This window comes from Impatiens glandulifera, chromosome 9 (genome assembly GCF_907164915.1).
Source record: "Impatiens glandulifera chromosome 9, dImpGla2.1, whole genome shotgun sequence".
Lineage (NCBI taxonomy): Eukaryota > Viridiplantae > Streptophyta > Magnoliopsida > Ericales > Balsaminaceae > Impatiens > Impatiens glandulifera.
The window spans coordinates 35,890,841-35,914,305 of record NC_061870.1 but is presented as its reverse complement, the minus strand read 5'-3'; the positions used below and the strand labels follow the sequence as shown (position 1 = coordinate 35,914,305).

At 34.4% G+C, this 23,465-nt stretch overlaps 6 protein-coding genes and 1 non-coding gene across 7 annotated transcripts; 3 read left to right on the top strand and 4 right to left on the bottom strand.

The window, feature by feature from the left end:
* The first annotated feature begins 578 nt into the window (after positions 1 to 578).
* LOC124914623 (MACPF domain-containing protein NSL1) lies at positions 579 to 3,241 on the top strand. Its single transcript, XM_047455214.1, has 7 exons — positions 579 to 950; positions 1,046 to 1,284; positions 1,417 to 1,606; positions 1,684 to 1,770; positions 1,846 to 2,029; positions 2,117 to 2,283; positions 2,354 to 3,241. The coding sequence occupies exons 1-7, from the start codon at positions 678 to 680 to the stop codon at positions 3,044 to 3,046; spliced, it is 1,833 nt and encodes a 610-aa protein (XP_047311170.1). The 5' UTR covers positions 579 to 677; the 3' UTR covers positions 3,047 to 3,241.
* A 29-nt stretch (positions 3,242 to 3,270) lies between these two features.
* Positions 3,271 to 4,647, bottom strand: LOC124914624 (protein DEHYDRATION-INDUCED 19 homolog 4-like). Its single transcript, XM_047455215.1, has 4 exons — positions 4,226 to 4,647; positions 4,032 to 4,144; positions 3,874 to 3,954; positions 3,271 to 3,774 (listed from the first exon to the last, which is right to left on the bottom strand). The coding sequence occupies exons 1-4, from the start codon at positions 4,248 to 4,250 to the stop codon at positions 3,334 to 3,336; spliced, it is 660 nt and encodes a 219-aa protein (XP_047311171.1). The 5' UTR covers positions 4,251 to 4,647; the 3' UTR covers positions 3,271 to 3,333.
* A 2,557-nt stretch (positions 4,648 to 7,204) lies between these two features.
* LOC124915106 lies at positions 7,205 to 7,929 on the bottom strand. The gene has a single exon (XM_047455764.1). It carries the CDS (start codon positions 7,873 to 7,875, stop codon positions 7,417 to 7,419), a length of 459 nt encoding a protein of 152 aa, XP_047311720.1. The 5' UTR covers positions 7,876 to 7,929; the 3' UTR covers positions 7,205 to 7,416.
* Positions 7,930 to 7,949: 20 nt separating this feature from the next.
* LOC124915105 lies at positions 7,950 to 10,397 on the bottom strand. Its single transcript, XM_047455763.1, has 9 exons — positions 10,164 to 10,397; positions 9,960 to 10,087; positions 9,825 to 9,872; positions 9,606 to 9,719; positions 8,824 to 8,892; positions 8,676 to 8,738; positions 8,427 to 8,495; positions 8,236 to 8,316; positions 7,950 to 8,137 (listed from the first exon to the last, which is right to left on the bottom strand). Exons 1-9 carry the CDS (start codon positions 10,345 to 10,347, stop codon positions 8,042 to 8,044), a joined length of 852 nt encoding a protein of 283 aa, XP_047311719.1. The 5' UTR covers positions 10,348 to 10,397; the 3' UTR covers positions 7,950 to 8,041.
* On the top strand, positions 8,538 to 8,611 carry TRNAN-GUU. Its single transcript has one exon. It is a non-coding gene; the product is annotated as a tRNA-Asn (tRNA).
* A 363-nt stretch (positions 10,398 to 10,760) lies between the features above and the next one.
* LOC124914315 (glycogen phosphorylase 1-like) lies at positions 10,761 to 18,453 on the bottom strand. Its single transcript, XM_047454832.1, has 22 exons — positions 17,583 to 18,453; positions 17,352 to 17,466; positions 17,073 to 17,173; positions 16,878 to 16,969; positions 16,462 to 16,597; positions 16,223 to 16,291; positions 16,047 to 16,148; positions 15,871 to 15,969; positions 15,197 to 15,307; positions 14,746 to 14,952; positions 14,157 to 14,264; positions 13,726 to 13,821; positions 13,483 to 13,539; positions 12,930 to 13,076; positions 12,761 to 12,820; positions 12,569 to 12,673; positions 12,214 to 12,375; positions 12,046 to 12,119; positions 11,721 to 11,844; positions 11,426 to 11,517; positions 11,231 to 11,351; positions 10,761 to 11,135 (listed from the first exon to the last, which is right to left on the bottom strand). Exons 1-22 carry the CDS (start codon positions 18,282 to 18,284, stop codon positions 10,983 to 10,985), a joined length of 3,033 nt encoding a protein of 1,010 aa, XP_047310788.1. The 5' UTR covers positions 18,285 to 18,453; the 3' UTR covers positions 10,761 to 10,982.
* A 243-nt stretch (positions 18,454 to 18,696) lies between these two features.
* On the top strand, positions 18,697 to 20,112 carry LOC124914316 (dnaJ homolog subfamily B member 4-like). Its single transcript, XM_047454833.1, has 2 exons — positions 18,697 to 18,943; positions 19,081 to 20,112. Exons 1-2 carry the CDS (start codon positions 18,779 to 18,781, stop codon positions 19,948 to 19,950), a joined length of 1,035 nt encoding a protein of 344 aa, XP_047310789.1. The 5' UTR covers positions 18,697 to 18,778; the 3' UTR covers positions 19,951 to 20,112.
* The last annotated feature ends 3,353 nt before the right edge of the window (positions 20,113 to 23,465 follow it).

Below are 23,465 nucleotides of genomic sequence, written 5' to 3'. Positions count from 1 at the left end.
TCAAATATATTACGATTTTTTATTACAATATCATATTTTATATTTCGTAATACCTATCATTTTATTTAAATTTTAATTATATGTCTATTATACATCTTTCTCTATTTCAACGTTATCAATATCTTTTATTATTTTAAGAACACAAACAAACAAAATATATATATATATATATATATATATATATATATAAATAAAATTTAAGAAATTACTTGAACAAAAGTCAAAACTTTATTAGTAGTAGAATTTTAAAAAATAAAAAGAAAATAGTTCAGATTTGAACCCATGTCTATTTCTAGTTTTACTATTAACCCTTTAAAAATCATGATTATGTCTATTTACTTTTTGAATTCTTTCTATAAAGTTGAATTTATAAAAATATAATAAACAAATATACTTACTTTAATAAATAGTTCAAATACACCTTATTCATATCTCATTCTTCATAAATTATAAGTTATTTGGGAATATTATTATGTTTAAGGGTTCGTTGATTCAGAGTGAATTAATTAATTAATACGTGTTTTAGAGTTTAGTCAAGATTGTCAACTTTGGTACACAAAGGAGCTAGTCAAACTAAGGGGGAGGGGGAGCTAATCCTCCATTTCCATTTCCATTTCCATTCACAAAGACTGAATCTTTATCGACGACTGACTGACCGACCGACCGACTGATCGGACATGGCGTTTATCCCTGCCGGCCGGTTAGATCCTCAATCGGCCGCCGAAAGGGCGGTCTCCGTCATTGGTTTCGGCTACGATCTCACCAATGATATTCGTTTGTCGGCTTGTAAGCCTTGTCCATCCGGTTCCGATTTGATTGACCTCCAACGGACTCATACCAAGGATCTACGTATTCCCGGCGGCGTCATCGTCTCCGGCGTTTCCGAAGCTATCAAGTGCGATAAAGGCGAGAGGACGCGCTTTCATTCCGATGTTCTCTCTTTCAACCAGGTAGGTTGGTTGGTGATTATGATCCTTGAAAGAAATTGCTTTACCTCTTCCTCTCTATCTATTTGGACCCTAATCGTTGAAAAAACCCAATACAGATGTCAGAGCAATTCAACCAGGAGATAGGTCTATCAGGCAAAGTCCCCTCCGGTCTATTCAATTCCATGTTCAGCTTCAAAGGGTGTTGGCAGAAAGATGCAGCCTCCACCAAATGTCTTGCTTTCGATGGTTGGAAAATTGCTCTCTACACTATTGAATTAGCAAAATCACAAATAGCACTATCTAAGCATGTCAAGCAAGAAGTTCCTTCTTCATGGGATCCTGCTAAGCTTGCAGAGTACGTCCTCTTCTTCTTCTTTTTGATTTGATCATCTGTTTAAGTTGTAACTTTTGAATTAGCAAGAACAATTAATCCTTTATTTGGGCATTTTAAAGGATAAGATATGCTGAATATCTTACTATCTTCCAGGTTTATTGAGAAATATGGCACTCACATTGTTGTTGGGGTGAAGATGGGTGGTAAAGACACCGTTCACATTAAGCAACTACAGCAGTCGACCCTTGAGCCAGCTGAACTGCAGAAACTATTGAAACAGATAGCTGACCAGAGATTTTCTGAAGCTATGGAAACTGATACCGGTTTTTCGAAAAAGAACAAGGTTTGTCCGCGTATAGGTTTTGTTTACAACATATATATGCTTGCTGCTACGTTTTAACTTGTAAAAAAATGTTGCAGAATCAACAACAGTCTGTAGCCTGGGATCTAAATACACCATTTATGAGTTCCATAGTTCCATCAGTCAGTTCTCATTCCAAGAATGATGTAAGTTCTTTAGCTATTTGGGTTCAGAATCATGAATTGGTGCTGATTCAATGTAGTAATATGATAATATTTCAGGACATATTAAGCATATCTATTCGACGTGGAGGTTATGATGAAGGGCAAAGTCACGATAATTGGCTCTCAACTGTAGCACAATTCCCTAATGCTGTATCGATGTCTTTTGTTCCTATAGTTTCACTTTTAAATGGCGTAAGAGGAAGTGGATTTCTTAGCCATGCTATTAATCTTTACCTTAGATGTGAGTTTCTTGTTTTACACTGTAGGAGAAAACTATTTTATTTTCCCCATTAATTCATGCAAAAATGTAAAATAAAAAATCATGCAGATAAACCGCAGATTGAAGAACTGCGTCAATTTCTGGAGTTTCAGTTACCTCGACAATGGGCTCCTGCATTCAGCGACCTTCCACTCGCACCTCGAAACAGAAAACAAGTTTCTCCTTCGCTTCAATTTCGGTTCATGGGTTCAAAGCTCTTCATAAATACCGTAAAGGTAAAGAAAATGAAATGCTTTGATGAGTACTAAAGGAAATATGGCTTCTAATATTGAACCATTTTCTCAGGTTGATTCTGGAAACCGACCAGTTACAGGAATCAGACTATACCTAGAAGGTAAACGGAGCGATCACTTAGCTATCCATCTTCAACACCTGTCGAATTCACCTGAAAGTCTCCACCTTTCCGACGATCAAACCTTCAAACCGACAAATGAGCAGATTGATAAAGGCTACTTCGAACCCATCAAGTCCAGCCTATTCTCCCATATCTGTACCGCTCCCGTCGAGCACACTGGATCCCACTTCGACGATCCTGGTTCGATAGTAACCAAAGCCTGGTTCGAGGTCAAGGGAATGGGAATCAAGAAAACATTATTCCTAAGGCTAGGATTCTCAACAGTCGCTTCAGCAAGAATCCGTCGTTCTGAATGGCACGGTTCGTCAGCATCCTCAAGAAAATCTGGTTTCATGTCTACCCTGATCAGCACGACCTTCAGCATGGGTCTAGTCCCACCCGAGAATCCAAAGCCTGAAAAAGTCGATTTGAATTCTGCAATTTACCCTGGTGGACCACCTGTCCCTAATAGAGTGCCGAAACTCACCAATGTTGTGGATACGAAGGAAATGGTTAGGGGCCCGGAAGAACCACCTGGCTACTGGGTCGTTAGTGGTGCGAAGCTGTGTGTGGTTAATGGAAAAATAAGCATAATGGCTAAGTTCTCGTTGCTGACAATAATGTTGGAAGATTCAATGATGTGAGAAACCAGCTGATTTCTTTATTCATTTGGTAATTGAAGAAAAAATTTAAGGTAATCCTGCCCTGCCCTTTCCTTGTTTGTTTCATTTTTCACATATTTATATATTTCATTATAATGTAATATAAAATATTTATATATTTGTTAATATCCGAAATTGAAATAAAAACTATAATAGTAGAACTAGTTTGGAACACTATTTTCAAATGTTTCTCGATTTATACCCTTTTGTTATTACATATATATATTCAAGTTTGTCAAAACTAAAAAATAGAAAGAAAAAAGAACCCATCAATGATCATCAGGTACGAGAGTGGAGTTGACAAGCTCCTGCAAGAAGGCGGTCCTATTTTCCCGTTGTTCAAGGGTTAAGGAAGAATCAAATCTTGATCTCCATGGAATCTGTGTTAAGGACGAATTGAATCTTGATCTCCTTAGAATCTTCTGTCTGGTGGGATTATTATTATGTATGGAACTTAAGGTATTATGTGAAGAATCAGTTAGTTGGAGTTGATGGGTGTTTAAATTTAAGGTATTATGTGAATCATCAGTTAGTTGGAGTTGACTGGTGATTGAATTTAAGGATGAAAGATCAAGTTGAAGTAAAGCACCATCAATTCCTCTTGAATTTAAGGATGAAAGATCAAGTTCAAGTGAAGCACCATCAATTCCTCGAACAAAAATAACTTCCCGGATGTTGGTTGTTTCCATATTGTCTGTTCTTGGATATCTGTAAATTAATTAACAACAAGTCTTTGTTGGTTAAAGAAAAACGAATGAACCATTTTGAGAAAAGAAAGATCATGATATGTTGTTTGATGAAAAGGATATCTTGAATAAGGATTCATGCTCCAGCCTGAAATGTAATTCCATTTCTTTATATAAGACAATTGCTAAGCATATAGGACAAGCCTGAAGAAGAAGAAGAAGGAAGATCATCAGTTTCTTGAATGAATAATCAAGAAATGAAATAAAGAAGAGAGACCGACAGCCGGTTCTGAGTTGGGGGAGTGATCGGCGGCGAGATGCGAAAACAGGAAGTCGATTTGAAAGAGTTCATGACAGTATGGACAATTAATAATCCCTTGTGTCTGTCTCTGATCTGCATTATTAGTACATACCTAATAAACAAGAAATCGTGAAAGATGATATCTTGACGAAAATAATGAGGAACCAGTAATACCTTGCAGCCGATTATAGTTCTCCATTGCCTCTTCCCACCGGCCACACACACGCCCAACAAGCAGAAGGAGGGTATGAAATTGGCGGATTTTGCACTTTCAAATAAACTCATATATATATATATATATATATATAAGGTATTAAATTTGAAAATAACAAACTAAAAGTAAATAATAGTTAGTTTCATCAAGAAGGAAGCCTAAAATAGGATATGTTTTTAATTATGAATGAATTGCAATATATATCCAACAGCATGACCAGATATGAATTATTATTGACCTGAAAATACGTACTATAAAACAAATTGAAATTAAATATAGGAAAAGTGATATAAAACAAATTGCCTAGAAAATACAAATAGAAAAAGAAAGAAGATAATTCAAGTCAATCCGGCATTCACGGAATCGTTGTTGTGTCTTGATTTATATTTTTATATAATAAATATATATACTTTAATTTGTGTTCCACACTATTTCAATTAATGATGAAAAAGAGAGAATTTAGACTTTTTTTCTATTTAAAGCTAAAGTTAAAAATAAATAAAAATAAAGAGAGAGTAAGACCAAAATAGAAAAAGAAATAGACAAAATTCATTGGATTCTTGTAGCATCTTCAATTAAAGATTTTGTTTTTGTTTTTGAAATAAGACAAATTTCTATCTTGTGAGAAGATGTTTGAATGGCATAGAATGACAGGTTCACATCTTCTGTCTGGGCTAATAAGCTGCTAGCTTGGTTCAAAGATTAAATTAATTAACAGTTTATCAGAAAATTAAGATAATTAATCTTCCAATTAAGACTGATTAATTATATCAAGATAGACAGACAGACCGACCATACACAACCTTCCTGATCTCACTCTTTTTCTTCTTAATTTATATATATAATTAAACTACAAACACACAAACACAGACACAGACACATATATAATCAATCAATGATACATGACTGAATCTTTCCCTTTTTGGCAAATGATCGATCATGGGTTGAAGGCATCTAATTCTTGATCATTCTGTTGATACCCAACTTCCATGGAGTTGAAGTTTGAATTGTAATTGTAGTTGTTGTTGCTTGGTGAATACTGATTAGTCTGCTTATTATTATTATTATTATTAAGACTGTAGTGATACCTTCCATTCTCCAAGAACCTGGTGTCACTCATTCCTTCTTGCTGTCCATTGTAGCGGTTGTTGTTGTTGTTGTTATTATAATTAACTTGTCCTTGTGCTCCTTCATTGTAATTGTAATTGTTATTATAATTGACTTGTCCTTGTGCTCCTTCATTGTAATTGTTGTTGTTAGTATACATAACTTGTCCTTGTGCTCCTTCATTGTAATTGTTGTTGTTGTTGTCGTCGTTGTTGTTGTAGTTTAAGACGGCATACTTCTCCTCCTGGCTGAATTCTTGTTGTTGCTGTTGTTGAGGATAATTGTAAGTGTTGACAGCATTGTTTTTGTTGTTTGTGGAGTCATAAGTAGTGTCGAAATCTGGCTTGGAGTCGTAAGCATTGTTGTTATTGTTGTTGTTGAAATTGTAGGTTGTGGAATGACCTTGGGCATCCATGAGAGAGCTGCCACTTATAAACTCATCATCATTCTTCCCATACTTGTTGTTGTTGGGTGTGTACCCTTGTGGCTTGGTGACATATGCCTTGTCATTGTAAGTGGTGGGATACCCTTGGTCCGTGGTGCCCTCCAGTTCTTCCTTCTGCTCTGTCATGTAATTATAATTGGAAGTGGTTTTGCTGGTATCAACTTTCTGGTCACTCCCTTGCTCCTCCGAAACTAGGCCATAGCCTGCATTTTGAGAATCTTGAGGGATGATTTCTTCTGAGTTGGCCTTAGAATTGGAATTGGAGTTTGAGGAGGCCACTTTGCTGAAGAATTGGCTGTCTCTAGCTTCAAGCTCACCAGATAAGAAGAGAGCAAATATCAAAACAACTAGTAATAAATGTTTGGCTGCAGAGGAGAAAGAAGCCATGGCCATTATCTTAGCTTAGCTTAGCTAGCGAAAAGAAAGAAAGAAAGAGAGATGTGGAAATGTTGTGTTTCTTTGATATTCGGCCATCTTTATATATACTACCATTTTCTACTAATTAATTAAGAATTGAATTGAATTGAAAGAGGCGATGATTGTGGGTGGTGGTCCATTCAAAACAGAGAGGACTAATTTGAGGGGAAAATGAAACACATTTAATTAATAATATTACTGTGCTACTTGAGATTGAGTCGGGTGGAGTTTAAGCAATGCTTATGATTTTTGTATAATAATGACTGAAATTTACTTAATTAATAATATGGTCTTATTAACTAAAATATAAAGAAAGGGGCAGGCCTAATTTAGACTTATCATATGATGAGTGAAAGAAAGAATTAAAGGCTGTAAACATTACATTACATTTACAGCCAATATATGAAATCAAATGATAACCAAACCCCACCACTTCTGTAATTAACACTGCGCGTGACACCCTCATCTTTTCATGCCTTCCTTTCTACTTCTCCTTCATCATTTCCTCTCTTTTCTGTATACATCAAAATAAACCCTAAACCTTCCCTCTTTTTTGTTTTGTTTAATGCAGGAAACTAGTAAGAATCCGTCATCACTTAAACTAGTTTAGTTGGTTAAATGCAATCTTCACCCTTGTCATTTGAGCTAATGAATACAAGAATAATGATTAAGAAAGACTAATATACAAAAACTAACCTAAACAACACCATCATCGATTCATAATATTTAATATTACCTAAAGTCTCAACTTCAATTTTCATGTTAATTAGGTCTGGTTTGAACAACAATACTAATAATAATAATAAAAAATAAGTATCTAGAAAGTAGAAACACAAATTTTCTCCCTTGGATTGAGGTGATAATGTCTTGCGCAATTAGTGGAAATCTGTTTCAAGTCCCCCCCCCCCCCCCCCCCCAATCATATATTCACATCTAGTCAGTCAGTTTGTTAGTAAGAAAGCAGCTTAAAGAAGACAAAAGCATGAAATGTGAAATAAAGAAACAGTAACATCAGATAAAGTCGTCGCTATTGACTCCAAAGAACCTACCTTTTGACAAAAAAAGATTAACTATTATTATTCAAAGATCTGTAAGTACACGTTTCAAATTGATCAATCTTCCATACCCATCAAAGCTTTGATCATTACTTCAATGTCATCTTCTAATTCAAGAATCAAAGATTTATTTATATTGTGGGAAAGGGTTCCAAAACATGAGAGAAAAAAGAAAGAGATTAGGAACAATGATGGGGATGAGTGGATTAATCTCATTCCCAATTCTCTTCATTCTGATCCTCTTCCTGGCATACTTTATCCTCTGCTCCTCCTCACCCCACTGCGCTTCCTCTAATCCCCTCGCCAGAATCAGAGGCGGCGGCTGTTGGTAAGGACACTTGGACCTCCACGAGGTATGAGGAAACCCTAATCTCGACACTCGTTTCAGGAAGAACAAGAAAGCCCACCTCGGATACAGAGGATTCGTGTATTTCCGACAGAGGATCGGTGGGTAGTTGTTCCAGTTCAGATAACAGGGGATTTGGGAGGAGATGAATAACTGTGAATGGAGAGAGGGTTTGTTCGTGATGTGGGTCAGTACGTGGGTTAGGACTTGGATCTTTTCTTCCCAACTGCTTTCCTCCATTAGTTTTTCATCATCCTCTTCTTCTGATTACCTTATCCCCTTTTATTTGTTTTTTTCTATTGAAAATTGTTAAATTGAGAAATACACTTCTTTTGTCTTTTAAGATATGTCAATACAAACCATTACACGCACATCATGGATATAATAATTCAAAAAATAAAAAAAATTAATGGGTTGCTTCTTCTTCTTCTTCTTCCGAGCTGAGCCGTGAAAAGAGGATTATCCAAGCACCCACAGCAGGTAAAGTGATCAGAGCTGAAGCCTATGCAAATAAATAAAATAAACAATGAATCTTAGTAATAAAGAATTATGGTCAGACAGATTAGACAAGACAGTTTAGACAGATTAATGTATGCCTACCAACAAAAACACTACTTCATTATGGGCAAGAATTGCAAGATATTTGTTCTTCTCCATCTCCTTCTTGATGAGATGTTGCAACTAAAACATAATAATAATATATTTAGAAGAAAAGTTCAGTCAACTGCTCAAACAAAACCATACTCCTAAAATGACTGCAATTTAATCACTTATAACAATTAAAACATAACCTGTAGATGGTATTTCTTGAATGCAAGCAAAGTTGAGGAAATATAAGATTCTTCTTTGTCTCTGCCAGACTGTAAAGAAAAATATATATTAATGAACTAAAATATCAATAAGCTGGAATAGCTCAGTTGGTTAGAGCGTGTGGCTGTTAACCACAAGGTCGGAGGTTCAAGCCCTCCTTCTAGCGGTTTTCTTTTTTTTTTTCTTTTTTTTTTGTCTCAACTCAACAAAGAGAAGACTCCTTATCTTACCATAAGGGAAGTGAATCTTGAGAATAAGCCTCCTCCTCCTTCCTTAACATGCAGTGTCCTAGTCTAAATTGGACAAACAGTGATCAATGGCAGTATATATAACTGATTTGGTTACAATACAATTAAGTAGAGAGATTGTCTCTAATACCTTCACAATAACAAGAGCTTGTTGAAGTTGCTGAATTTGAATCCACTGTTCAGATACTATGTCTGCCATCTGCAACCGGGTGGTACATACAACACAGGATAACTAAAACTATAGCAAAATAAGAACAAGAATGTGACTTTTCACATTTGGAAACAAAACTTATTAAAAAATCTAAGACTCCATTGATCATTGATATGCTATTCAAATAGGAAGGAGCTAATGACTAACTACCTCTTCCCATCTTTCCTTAAGTTCCAGGGTGTGGGGGGGGGGGGACTTCTAGGTTTTATTTCAATTGCAGTGGGGCAAATAAAAAGAAAATGCACATCAAGAATTCAAAAGGTGAAATACTTAACTAACTGGTCTTGAGGAAAGTTGTACCTGGACTCAGATTTGCATCTTGATTGAAACAGTTTGATGAGTTAGGATTTGAAAGTGGGGTATTGGGAGATTTTAATGGAGTTAAGATTAAACATATGTGTAGAAGTAGAACTAATTGAATCTCATCAAAGAATGAAGTAATGTATCTTGATTGAGGGGATTATGAATAAAAATGCGAGGAAAATGCTGATCATGTTATATGAAAGAAGTAGGATGTCTAGAAATACATGAAGCACATTCATGTTTTCAAACCATTTGTCTGTAATGGCTAGTTTGCCTCAGAGAAATGTCCAATTATTCAAGTTTTCTTCTTGTACACATACACGCAGCCTCAATAAAAAGACATCTCCAATGAAGAACATAGTCATCCAAGTTATTTAAGCAAAAAAAAGAACTCAGACCTTCTGAACTTGAGAAGCAACCATGTTCAAATTTTCCTTGTTATCTTTTACTTTAGACTCCAGAACGTAAACTTCAAAGTTGCTTCTTCTCAGAGTAGCCCAAAGAACTCGGACCTAAACTAGCAATGCAATGTTATCATGTGAACAATCAATCAATCAATCAATCAAATAAACAAGTTTAAGAAAAAGAAATGTAGAAGACATTAAACAAAATTAAACCTCTTCTTCCAGCTGCTTAACATGTTCATCTGCCTGTAAGGACTCACCCTAAAATTACAAACAAACAAACAAACAAAATTAGATGTCATACAGAAGTTATAGAAGATTAAGCGTGATACAGAGATGAAAACAGACCTTCAACTTAGATGCAATAGTTTGTAGTCTGCTAATCTCACTGGACATCTCATCGAGTCGTTTATCGGTTTGTTTGAGGAGAGAAGTTTTTGCATTAATGTCACGGATTGTTCCGTCGAGAATGGATTCTGTATAAATATATCCATACAGAAGAGTGTATGATGCTTAATAATAAGAATCTCTCAAAGTATAAGTATATGTTACCTAATCGAGCAATCCGAAGCTTTGCTTCTTGAATCTCGGAGATCAGATCGAGGGTTCCATTTTGGCATGATGAGTGCGAACACTTAGATTCTGGAAAGGAGGAGGCGGAGACGGAGGAGGGAGCAATGAGAGAGAAGAGTATGATCGATGATGAGAGTATAACCAATTCCAATTGATCCGCCATTTTTGCCACCGAATTCAGAGCTCAGACTGCAGTTTGGAAGGAGGAGAACTCTGGGGCATTTCATTTTTATTTCATTTTAAATAACATAATAATTATATACAACTAAAATTCAAAAAAATATTTATTGATTTGTTTTTTTTTGTTATATCACTAAGGTTGTTGGTAATTATTTTTATTAATTTTTTAGTTTGTTATTAGATAATTTATGATAATCATATCATTAATTATTTTTTTAATTAAAATGTTACTGTTTAATTATAATACAATTAAATGAATTAATATCATTTTAAAGAAAAAGAAAAATATACAAAACAGTTACAGATCTTTCAATGATGTCCAAAATGAATAAAAGTAAATGCTTTTTAAAACAGGAGAGGAGTTGGAAGCAAGTGACCTATATACACATATATACATTTACAGGAAGAAATAATACACTTTCTTTATTGATCAGAGTTATTACAGAAAATGAATTCAGGTTAGTTCTTTCATGCGAATGTGACAGAATGAACAAAGCTCTAAGGCCTGTTGTTTGTGCCTTGGAGTTGAATACAAATAACAGTGAGATTGACTTAAGCTGATTGATTAGAAGCAAAATCAAATTACTTTTTATCGTTACTCCTCTTGTTTTGAGCATACTAAATGGGGCATTTGCATGGCTCTACTCCCCAATTCTTTTGAGCATACTCGTGGATTGTTCTGTCGCTGCTGAACGCTCCAGAGCTAGCCGTACTCACAATGCTCATTCTCGTCCACTTTTCTTTATCAACAAATGCTCTATCAGCAGCAGCCTGCATTTTTTATTATCATCTCAGATTCAGATTCTATCAACTAGTAAACATGAGCCAGACCAGAGTTACAACTTACAAGTAAAACTCATTCTTACCTGAGCTTCCAGATAGCCAGTAAAATCGTGACCCAGAAGGAAAAAATCTTTCCCACCCTCCACTGTGTCACACAAGGATTTGAAGTAATCTTTATGACCAAAATACCCGTCCCTGACCATCCTGCTCATTTTTGGAATATAATAAACACACTGTAACGAGTTGATTAGAACCAAAATAAATTACTCTATATTTACCTCACAACACGTGCAAACTGAAGTGGCATTTTAGGTGCTGTTCCTTCATCTCGTAATGTTTGAACTTCATCCACAGTTGTGCCAAACAAAAACTATATATATATATCGTATAGAGTAAAATCCAAGCTTAGACCCAGATCAAAATGTGCAAATCCTTCCATAATAATAAACACTTACTCAGAAGCAGTGCCTACTATTATGATCAGCATTTATAGCCTTAGATTTTAGTTACTTTATCTATGACTATGACATCCTATATGCAAAATTGAATCCAAAAAACAAAAATTGAATATACCATGTTTTCTTTTCCTATTTCATCAATAATTTCAAGAGTGGACCCATCAGGTGTTGCTAAAAGCAAAGAACCATTCATCAGAAATTTCATACTGCCTGTTCCTGATGCCTCATTTCCTGCAGTGCTGCACAAAAAGAAAAATTAATAAAATATGTGAGATTACATTAAAATAATAAATCGAATATTAAAGTTATGCTTAGGATAAAAGGGGATAATAGATAGATAGATAGTAAGAGGCAATCAGATCATGCACATGAGCAGGGATAAGCCATGCAAGTGTCCCGAACCAGAAAATGTGAAAAATGTTATATTGTCAACCACATACCTAATATGTTGTGAAAGATCTGTCCCTGGTATTACTAATTCAGCAACCGAGACATTGTAGTCAGGGATGAAAACCTGCAACAAATTAAACATGTCAAAATCAACCAACTTAAAATAATTGAATCCGCGCCAAAAATCTGCGACAGGCCTAATAGATGTTTTTTCTCACCAATTTAAGAAGATCCCCAATGTCAGGATCATTGTTAATCTTTTCTGCCACAGCATGGCAAAGTTTTATAATTTTCTTTGCTATCTCATATCCAGGAGCAGCTTTCCCACCAATTATGCATACACGAGGGACAACTTTTCTCCTTTCACTCTTCTCCATATTCTTCAGACAGAAAGTAATAAAAATAATCAGCGTGATTAAAAAAAAAGAATCAAATATCAGTTTCCGATTGCACAAGTCATAAACGTAGGGTCTTTCAAGGTGCAATTTGGGAAAGAAATCATGACTACAGTTTGAAAACATTTTTTCAAAAATCTCCATATAACTAGTCCTAACATGTTAGATTGATTGATACCTTTATACAGTCATATCGATGGATAATGCCAAACAAATTCATAAGTTGCCTTTTGTATTCATGTATTCGCTTTGTCTGCACATCGAACATTGCATCCAAACTAACCTGTGATACAAGTATTAGCAGAGACCAGGAAAGGTTATAATCTAAGCCCAATTTCCGGATTGAAAGAGAAATAAGCATGTTTCATACCTTCACTCCACTCATTGATTCAATGTATTCAGCCAACCTCATTTTGTTGACCCTCTTCACCTAGAAACATGAAGAATATGCAAGATAATACATTATTAATGAAAATAGCTTACAAATCAGCTTTTCTCTTATTTCAGGTAGGATTTATAAAAGCTACATAAGGAAATACCATTATCCACTCTTGTTGTAGTTCAGGATTTGACGCATGCTCTAGCAAACCTGACAAGAGATCGACATTTCGAATCCATGCTTCTGTTCCAAGCCATTTTGAGATAAGATCACATAAATTAGGATTGCTGACCACAATCCAGCGACGCTGAGAAATCACAAACAACCCAAAATTATAGTAACAACTTACAACTTTATTTATTTATTTGAGACTAGGGTATTTTTTTCATCATGAAGGGCTAGCACAACACCCCAACAACACTATGACCACTCACTTAAATCAAAGTGCTTTCAATTAGAACTGAACACGAGATCTCGGCCTCTTAGTTCAAGACACTTACAACTTGAGCTACCATGCGTGGGTGTAACAACTTTAGAAGCCCTAAAACTCATTTTTGTATCAGCTCAATTTCAATGATATTTATTCTAGGTAATCATCATTGCAGATAATAACTTCTTTACGACAAGACCTGAAACTTATTTCAGTGCAAATCACATACTGCTTAGGTAAATTACTAATTGAGGAGTTTGATTGCAGAGAGACATTATTCTACCTGAGTTACTCCATTAGTCTTGTACTGGAATTTATGCGGCCACAGTTCATAAAAGTCCTACAGAATTCCAATGTCACATGATGATTAAATCTTGTCTTCACAAAGGGAAAAAGAATGAGATCACCAAGTACATATAACAGAGACAAAAGTCTAAATTTGATAGCATAACACCATAATATTCAATCATAAAAGAAGCATCGATACGAGTAAAGGGATATTAAATAAAAATGATAAAGTTATTACCTTAAACACTTTTGATTTCAGTATTTCAGAGTGCATTCTGGAAACGCCATTCACTGTGTGGCTGCAAACAATTGCCAAGTTTGCCATTCGGATAGTCTGTAAACTCCAAAAAAAGGAACTAATAATGAGATGATGCTGTGATTTCATTTCTACGTTTTAGGGGAAAAGAAAACTAATGGTGTGAACAGAAACACAAACCAAAACTCACATTAATTTCAATGCAATGAAAAAGAAAACCAAGATGGTGCAAGTAAGCAGCACATATGTGACCAAAAAAACTATTAAAATAGTTAGCAGATGACCCTTTTCAAGAAAAAAAAAACATTTCACAACTTGAATTCTATGATTGCTGCTCAACTACTAGGCTTAATGATTCCCATGGTTAGTTATGAAAAGTGGATAATTGAAATGCATATGAATTCACTTGATACCTTGGTGGCACCTTCCTCAACAATGGACATCTGGGACAACCGACTATAATCTTCGCCGATTTTGCTTTTCAACTCTTCCATGAAATCATGGTTAATGGCATAAATAATCTGTGAAAGACTACCAAATTAGCAATTCCTGATAACCTAAGCTTGGAGAACTGGCTTAAGAATCATGATGATAAATAGTACATGAGATGGAAGATTATTAAGATTATGCATGCTGCGTAAGTAAATTCTCATCTCTGACTCAAAGGAGGAATAGCATGCTTCTCATATGATAACAAGAAATGTTGTGATATGGAACTGAATGTTTCAAATAAACATATGTAAAGCAAAAAGTATAGCCTATACATCCAAAACATATTTCTTGTAGGAGGCAAATCCATTGTGTCATGTATGTCAAATGGATCCAAAGCATGAAAATAAAATTAAAAAATATGAAATTACTTCACTTAATTTCATATACATGGCGAAAATATATATGGAGAAGAGAATTGTTTACAGCATAGTTGATTCAGCAGTTTCTTGAACAATGGCTTGTTTTGGAAATTATAAATCACTGGCAGGGAAGCTAGAATGTCAAGATTACCTGTAAATGGCGAGGAAGAAGACTGCCAAATAGGTCAACAGGGATTTTCTCCAGCCCTTTGGGTACTACCGTGTGGGTAGTGAATGAGAAAATTTTGGACACAATATCCCATGCCTTTTTCCAGCCTAGGTGCTCTTCATCAAGGAGCACTCTCATGAGCTCAGGTATGGCAAGGGATGGATGAGTATCATTCAAATGCAACGCAATCTGGATCAGATATTGAAGCCATAATAAATAAATAAACAATAAAACAGATCATTCATCAGACAAAAAACCCATGCAAATCAGCTATCAGGATTTTTCGTAAATATATGAGCATTATTGAAACATTGAACGATTTTATTCAAAGGGAGACATAATAAATAAAGAGAAATAGCTGTCACAGTGATAGATTTTATTTTTTTCCTTTTCTCATTTCATATTTGGTAATTCATAAGGTTGTAGTATGAACCTTTTCTGGGAAGTCGTCAATGCTACTGTGTGTGTCTTTAAACCGTCTAATGATATCTTGTAGGGATGCTGAAACAAAGAAGTATTGTTGCTTCAACCGCAGCTCCTTTCCCTGGGAGAAAGACAATACAGACAAATTGAATAATCTACACCCTTAAGTAGGAAGACCAGACCAAAACATAAACTATTTAGTACAACAGTCTACTGAGCCTATTTGAAAGCTGTTATTTTGACACAATCACCATAGCAATCACACAAATTGGAATTTTCCAAAGTAATAAGGTTAAACAAAAAGTGCGATAGAATTAGATGAACTTTATTGGTATAAGAAGTTTTGTCAAAAAAAATAATCCACATTTTCTTACCATTTTAACCTCTATAAGAAGGTTGAGGAGTAATCTCTATTTTCAGCCAAATGTAGGTATTTTTGGTCTTTTATCACCATTTTAGTATATTATTGTATTTAATGTTTTGTGCTTTCATTGTTGAGCTGTCCACATTCATTATCCTAGATAATGATGCAGCTAGCTTACTTTTGTTAAATTGAGCTTTATAAGCTTTGACAATAAGCATCACACATAAGAAAGAAAGAAGAAAAATATATCAATCCACGGAATATTTTTTTATTTTTTCAATATTGGAATATGATTGTGAGAATTGCAAGAAGAAACCTACCTGATAGGAACGATCGTCTGGATACAAGACATTACTTATTGTTTCAGCTTTCTGTCTATTAACAACAGTATTGATATAGTCCCCAGTGTTAAAAGATTCCTACAAATGCAGAATGTTGCCAAGTCATATCTCTCTTTATAACAATATATATTAGGCCAGACTTCAGCTGAACTTACCATGTCGTGATGACCACCAGGTTTAGCCGCCCACAATCGTAGATTAATGGTATTCCTGGTTCCATAACCAGGTATAGGGTTATCATATGCAACAGCTTCCACCTACCACCAAAAAGATTAATAGCCATAGAAAATTTATTCCGCTTCCAGAAAAATGAACAAAATTATGGACTTACCGTTTCTCCTGGCACCCATACTTTGCATTTCTCTCCCTTTAAATTTTCCTCCTCAACAGTCCCATAGAACTTCATGAAGAAATGAATCAAAAAAATGCCAAGTGAAGATACATAAGTGCCAGAGCAATATAATTATACTACTAAAAATATATATGTATTATTATAGGTAGGAAAAAAGTTCAAGTTTTGTAAAATGCTAAACAATTCTGAAGTTAGAAAGGTTTGAAGTATTTGTAGACCTTGACTTCATACGAAACGTGGACACGCTCTATCTCCCAAGGGTTACCAAAATTCAACCAAAAATCAGGTTGTTCATGCTGAAAGCCATCTACAATGATCTGGCGGAACAATCCATACTGGTAACGCAGCCCATATCTAGAGAATAGAAGCAAGATTACAAATATAGTTGAAGGGAGAATTTTCTCTTTTTTGAAAAAACTACAAATGTGAAGAAGTTTCCAGCTTAACCAATAAATTAAGAAAAAACACATTATGGTCTTCAACCATTGTTATAACAGAAAATTTAAATTCCATCAACAGCCATACACTAACTCTCAGTTGATAATTACAGCAGAAAATGATTACATCTATGAATTATGATACACCCAAATATGAAAACATGAGAATATGCACTGAAAAATGAAGAAATGTATACCCCATTGCTGGATAGTCCAAAGTTGCCAAGGAATCCATCTGGCAAGCAGATAAACGGGCAAGACCACCATTACCAAGTGCTGCATCTCCTTCCTTGCACAACAAATTAACATATCAGGGGAATACAAAAACTAGATAACAAGCAAGTATGGTAGGCTCGTCAGAAGATATAACTGGATATGATCATTTAACAAACCTGCTCTGCTAAGACTTCAAACTCAAAACCAAGCTGGTTTAGAGCATGAGCATACTGATCTTTGATGCCAAGATTTATCACACTGTTTGACAACGAACGACCTGAGAAAACATATGCTATTTATAGAAACATCATAGAGAATCAACAATGCTCGTTATGTTACAGTATAATTATTCTTTTTCAACAGTATTAAACTTAAGGAGGGTACACACTGTAACAAAATTATCTTCGCTGTTTCAAGATTGGTAGGTACATTCAGAAGACGAGTTGTAGCATTACCCATAAGAAATTCAAGTGAGAGGAAATATAGGCGCTTGGGATCGTTCTTCTTGAAGTGCTGGTGAGTGTCATGCCATCTTTCAATTAGTCGATCCTTCACACTGTGCGATAATGCCTAAAGAGTATATCTGTCTACATTAGTTGATGCAATGAATGTAAGAGTATATCTGTCTACATTAGTTGCAGAAGAAAAGGAGCAGCAGCTTATATATATATATAAGGGAAGATTACCTGATAAGCTTCAAAATCATCAAAATTAAACCTCGATCTCGCCACCGTGAACTCTACATGATTAAGAATGTCCTTCTGAAGATTAACGGGATCATTCTTCAAAAACCCATCCATCAATTGAAACATCCTCTCCGCCTTACCCCCTTTCTCTCCTCCCTCAGCCAAAAGTCCAGCTCTTCTTACCACAACTCCTCTAGTCCCCGATACCGTCCCAGGAGCCGTCATCAACGATCCATCGCTACCCTTTTCAACTACAGCTTCTAGAAGCGCCTTTTGTATCCGGTCCAAATCCTCACCGTTTTCAATCTTCCGCCCGTTCGAATCAGTAACGAAGAACGTGTTAACAAAGAATTCGCCTTCGTATTCGACCGTCGCACGATCGAGTCGAAGCCCTAGGGCCTTGAAAACACGAGTAATCAGCTGCAACATGCCTATCCTGTTACGAGCCTTGATAATGAAAGCCGTCGAGTCCAAACCGGCATCGTTCTGAACAACCACAGTAGATGTTGGTTCTGCCATTGCTTCGCTTATCTTGGCCGCCGCCACAGGTTTGAAGCCATGAGTCCTGTGCCGATGTAGAACGACTGAAGACTGAGATGTAAAGAGAAGTGAGAACGGAGTAGAAATATTTTCCGATGACTGAAAACGGAACTTTGTACGACAAATGCCACGGACAAATACAGGATTGGCAATCGTAGACATTGTTGAGAAACAATATATCAAAATTCAAGAAATTGGGTCTCGATTGATCATCGGGAAGACCACAGATTCACATTTTCAGCTGATCGGGAGAAAGAATCGGAATCCAGAAATGATACAGACAGCTTCACGGGATAATGGGGGTAATTTTCTGAATCAATCCCTTTTCAACCGTTTAATTAGTTAATCCTTTATACTTTTTTTTTATATATATATATATATAAATTCGATTCATAAAATATGGTCTTTTGGATCCGGATCCAATTTCGGATATTATCTATTATCTAACCGCTTCTGGAATCTTCTACACGTTTCTGGAGAGACGACAGGAGACCTCCAGAGCAATCTGGTTTGTCTAATTCCATTTCTTATTTACTTCATATAAATTTGTCGGAAGGACGACACAAACGTTTGTAATTTATACACAGAACTCGAAGAAGAAGAAGAAGGATCAATCAATCAGACACAAAAGTAAAGAAAGAAGAAAGCTTTAGAAGATGGTTGTGGATTACTACAAAATCTTACAGGTAGATAAGAACGCCAAAGATGATGATTTGAAGAAGGCTTACAGGAAACTTGCAATGAAATGGCATCCCGATAAGAATCCCAATAATAAGAAAGATGCCGAGGCCAAATTCAAGCAGATCTCTGAAGCCTACGAGGTATGTTCAATCTCTCTCTCTCTCTCTCTCTCTCTCTCTCTCTCTCTCTGTTATCTAATTGTATGAAGAAAAGCAAGCCGACCCATCTGCTTGATTATAGATCTGAGATTTGGGTTTGTTCCCCTGTGTTTTATTAGGTTCTTAGCGATCCTCAGAAAAGGGCAGTATACGATCAATACGGGGAGGAAGGACTGAAAGGGCAAGTACCGCCGCCAGATGCCGGAGGACCTGGGGGTGGTGCGACATACTTCCAAACAGGAGATGGTCCGAACGTATTCAGATTCAATCCAAGAAACGCAAACGACATCTTTGCCGAATTCTTCGGAAACTCAACTCCATTTGGAGGAGGCGGCGGCGGTGGCGGTGGTTCAAGGTTCGGAGGCATGTTTGGCGGAGGAGGAGATGACATGATGTTTAGTTCATTCGGTGATGGTAGGCCGATGAATACGGGTCCAAGGAAAGCTCCACCGATAGAACAAACATTACCATGTAGTCTTGAAGATCTATACAAAGGAACAACGAAGAAGATGAAAATCTCACGAGAGATAGCTGATGCAAGTGGGAAGACAATACCTGTTCAGGAGATTCTTACAATTGATATAAAACCCGGATGGAAAAAGGGGACAAAGATTACATTCCCTGAGAAAGGAAACGAGCATCCAAATGTGATCCCGTCTGATCTGGTCTTCATAATTGATGAGAAACCTCACAGCGTGTTTACTAGAGACGGCAACGATCTAGTGACGACTAAGAAAATATCATTGGCCGAGGCTTTGACAGGATACACAGCCAACATAACGACATTGGATGGGAGGAGCTTGAGTATACCCATCAACAGCAATAATGTGATTAGTCCAAATTATGAAGAGGTGGTTCTCAAGGAAGGGATGCCAATACCTAAAGATCCTTCTAAAAGAGGCAATCTTAGGATTAAGTTCAATATAAAGTTCCCAGCAAGGTTAACGTCTGAGCAGAAGTCTGGAATCAAGAATTTGTTGGCTCCATGATCCTGATCATGATGGTTAGCCCTTAGCTGCTGTGTTCAAGGCGATTAATCTGGACGGATACAATTTTATTCCATTTTAATAGCGCCTGGTTATTATTCCTTTTCTTTTCTTGTATTCAATTATGTAAACTTTTTGTGTGTTCAATAACAGCCTTTGTTTTAATAAACACAATACCGATTTGCTGCAATTTTCAAAGATAATTATAGATCTGTACAACAAGGCTAGTAGTTTCGAAGATAATTATAGATTTGTTTTTTTAGTAAAGAGTAACCAAACCTTCAATTTGAAGGGGAGTTAAATGGGGAAATTTGACCCTAAAATGTCTTTTAAATCCACTGGCAACCCATAAATTTAATTTTAATTGTGTAAATTAGCACTTCAAAATATTTTGACGAAATTACACCGTTGCGTAACGTGAAGGACAAAAATGTCTCTAGAAGTGACAATTGTGTCCCATACGCGATTAGAGTGATTAGGGTAATTTCAAAGACTTTTCTTTCCCTCGACAATCCGGTAGATCATTTTAAAAACTTTTTTTTGGGTCATTTTGTCAAATTTCCCTTTGAACGAGTAAGTGACTTTCCAATGACTTACCCCACATCGTAAATGGGAAGAAGGCAGACGAATGAGGCAAATATTTAGTTGGGCTTATATTTTTCTAACTATTTTAGTTGGGCTTATCTGAAATTGTTTTAGGTAATAACTGGGCTTTTATTTGAGCTTGCTTCTTGTAGTTGAGGCTCTTCTCTTTTTTGTATAACTAATATGCAAAATTAAATATCCAATATATTTATTGATTCAAAATCACGTATATTCACTTTTTTATTTTTTAATAATGTAATGTATATGCTGAGTTATTCTAGTTAGACTTAGGCAGCCTATTTACTAAAAATAAGATATTTATTTAAAATTTATTTATTTTTAATCATCAAATATTGTAACATATTAGTTGAAAAAAAAAATCAGAGATGCAACCACACATACTACAAGTTTTAGTTTTGTTAAGTGGATATGACCTTTAAACAATATTAAGTTTAAATAAAATAAACTTTGAATAAATAAATAAATTCAAATAAGAATAAAAGTGAATCTCATAATATAAAAAGAAAAAGAAAAAAAAAAGCTGCAAACTTAAGCTGGAGTTAGCGTGTTCGGAGGTAACTGTTTGTAAGTCAGCAGGAATATGTTACTTTATCATTCTCCCTCTTTTTATTTATTTTTATTTTTTTCTCATCTCACTCTCTAGGTCTTGTTAGGATTGTGTTATTTCAAATTTTGTATATATTTTTTCATTTATGTCCATGTAATTAAAATATTAATATATATAATTAAATAATATTTTTTTTATATTTTAATACATTTTTATCAATATAACTCACTTAATCCAATTTTCATTAAAGCTTTTTTGTAGAGTATGTTTGGATGGGTTTCTAATTTTAATTCCATCAAGATTGATCATAAATTCAATTCTTATGTAAAAATTATTTAAATATATATTATTAAGATATTTGTTGACCTTTACCAGCTTATTAAGATAAAAGATAATTAGCATTAAGAATTTTTATTCGGTTAGATTCTCGTTAAGAAAAAAAAATCTAAATTTACAAAATTTAAAAAAACATATCAATTCGAAATGTTAAATTAAAATAAAAACAATATATCATTTGAATGTTTAAAATACTACTAAATTAAAAAATAATTATTTTTTAGATTAAAAATTATATATTTATCTGACTCAACATATATTAACTATGGCCTTGTTTGTATTTGGGTTTTCAAAATAACCCAACTAAATCAATTTTCACTTCACTCCCCCTCTCATCCTTCAAATCAATCAAGTCATTAACTAAAATACTAAAATACCTTTTATTTAAAATTATAATTATTTATTTTATTTATATATATCAATACCCTTTAAGTCTTTTTACCAAAAAAACATCATCATTTTCTCAAAATTATCACCAATCATTACTAATAATCATTTTTCTCTCTTTCTCAGGTTATTTAAATAACTTGAACCGAACAAGCCCTATGTTATAAATAACAAAATAATAAAAATACTTTTGTTTGAGAAATATATAAAAATTAAATATTAGACTTACCATTCCTCTTAGAAAAAAATAATATAATAAAGAAAGATAAAATTACATTGATTTGAATTTAATTTTAATTTTAATTTTAATTTTTAATATTAAATTATTTAAAAAATCTAAGAATTTGAATTGAACCATATAATTTCAATTTTCTTTTTCATAGTTATTAAACACACTATTATAGTTTGTTTGTTTTTTTAACAAAAACACTGTTATCACATTTTATTTAGTTTATATTTAATAAAATTATTTTTTAAATATAAGCAAATATTATAATAAGTTATCAATAAATTAAAAATCTAAGTAATTTACTTTTTCATTGAACAATATCATTTCCAAAAAAAAAAATAACCAAGCATGAAACAGGCTAACCCCAATCAGAATAGTCAAAAGATAAATGGTATAATATATTGAAAGGATTGTTACCCTGAAAATAAGCAAAATGGGAAATTATCAATCATTCGGTGGGTTCTTAATTGTTTTGCCACTACTTTAAGGATATGAAATTTTGACCAAATATGTATATATTAAGCCAATTAGCCCGATGCATCATTACTCATGTATACCAAAAACAAAATTTTGATGATGAATAATTGTGTTGATAATAAAAACCCTCATATGCCACCAACATTATGAAAGAGGGATGATTAATTATATATAATTAGTGTCAATTTACATCATTTTATTTATTTATGAGATCTTTTACTTATCGATATTTTAGTCTTGGTAGAATCTTTGGAGCTCTTATAAGGTTTAGATAATACTGTATACAAATATTTGAAAATAACATTTTATTAAACAACATTGTGATTTGAATCACGTCAGCTCCCATCAACAACTTATTTAATTAATTTGAGTTTTACAAAATTTTATACGCCCAATAAAAATTAATTTAGCAATATTAGCAGTTTCGGAAGTCGTGGGTCGGCATGGGAAAGTCCATCCGTAAATGGTTTTGCTTGGCTAGCTAATTAATATAGTCAAACCCTAAGCCCTAAATCCAACTCTTCAATAAAAACTTTGCTTTATCCCATGCTTGGTGTGCTTACTTACCACAAAAAGTACTTATTATTATTAGGTATCATTTATTATAAAAACTTTAACTTTAAATAGAATATATAAATATTAATTATATGAATACATTAATCATTGCTAGGTGGAATAGTAAGTACCAATGTGACAAGTTCCTAAGTTTTGTCTATCATTAATTAAAGGCTGATCATCTATTTGTTATTAAATAGTTTGAATTATCAAGTATGTAGATTATTCTGTGTAAAAGACCCTTAAATCATCCAAATTATAAAAAATATAGATATATTAGCTAGGACACCTAGCTAGCTAGCTAATAGATTAATGACATGAATAATTAATTAATGTATTCATATTTTATTTTATTTTTATCCGGACTCCACTTAAATGACG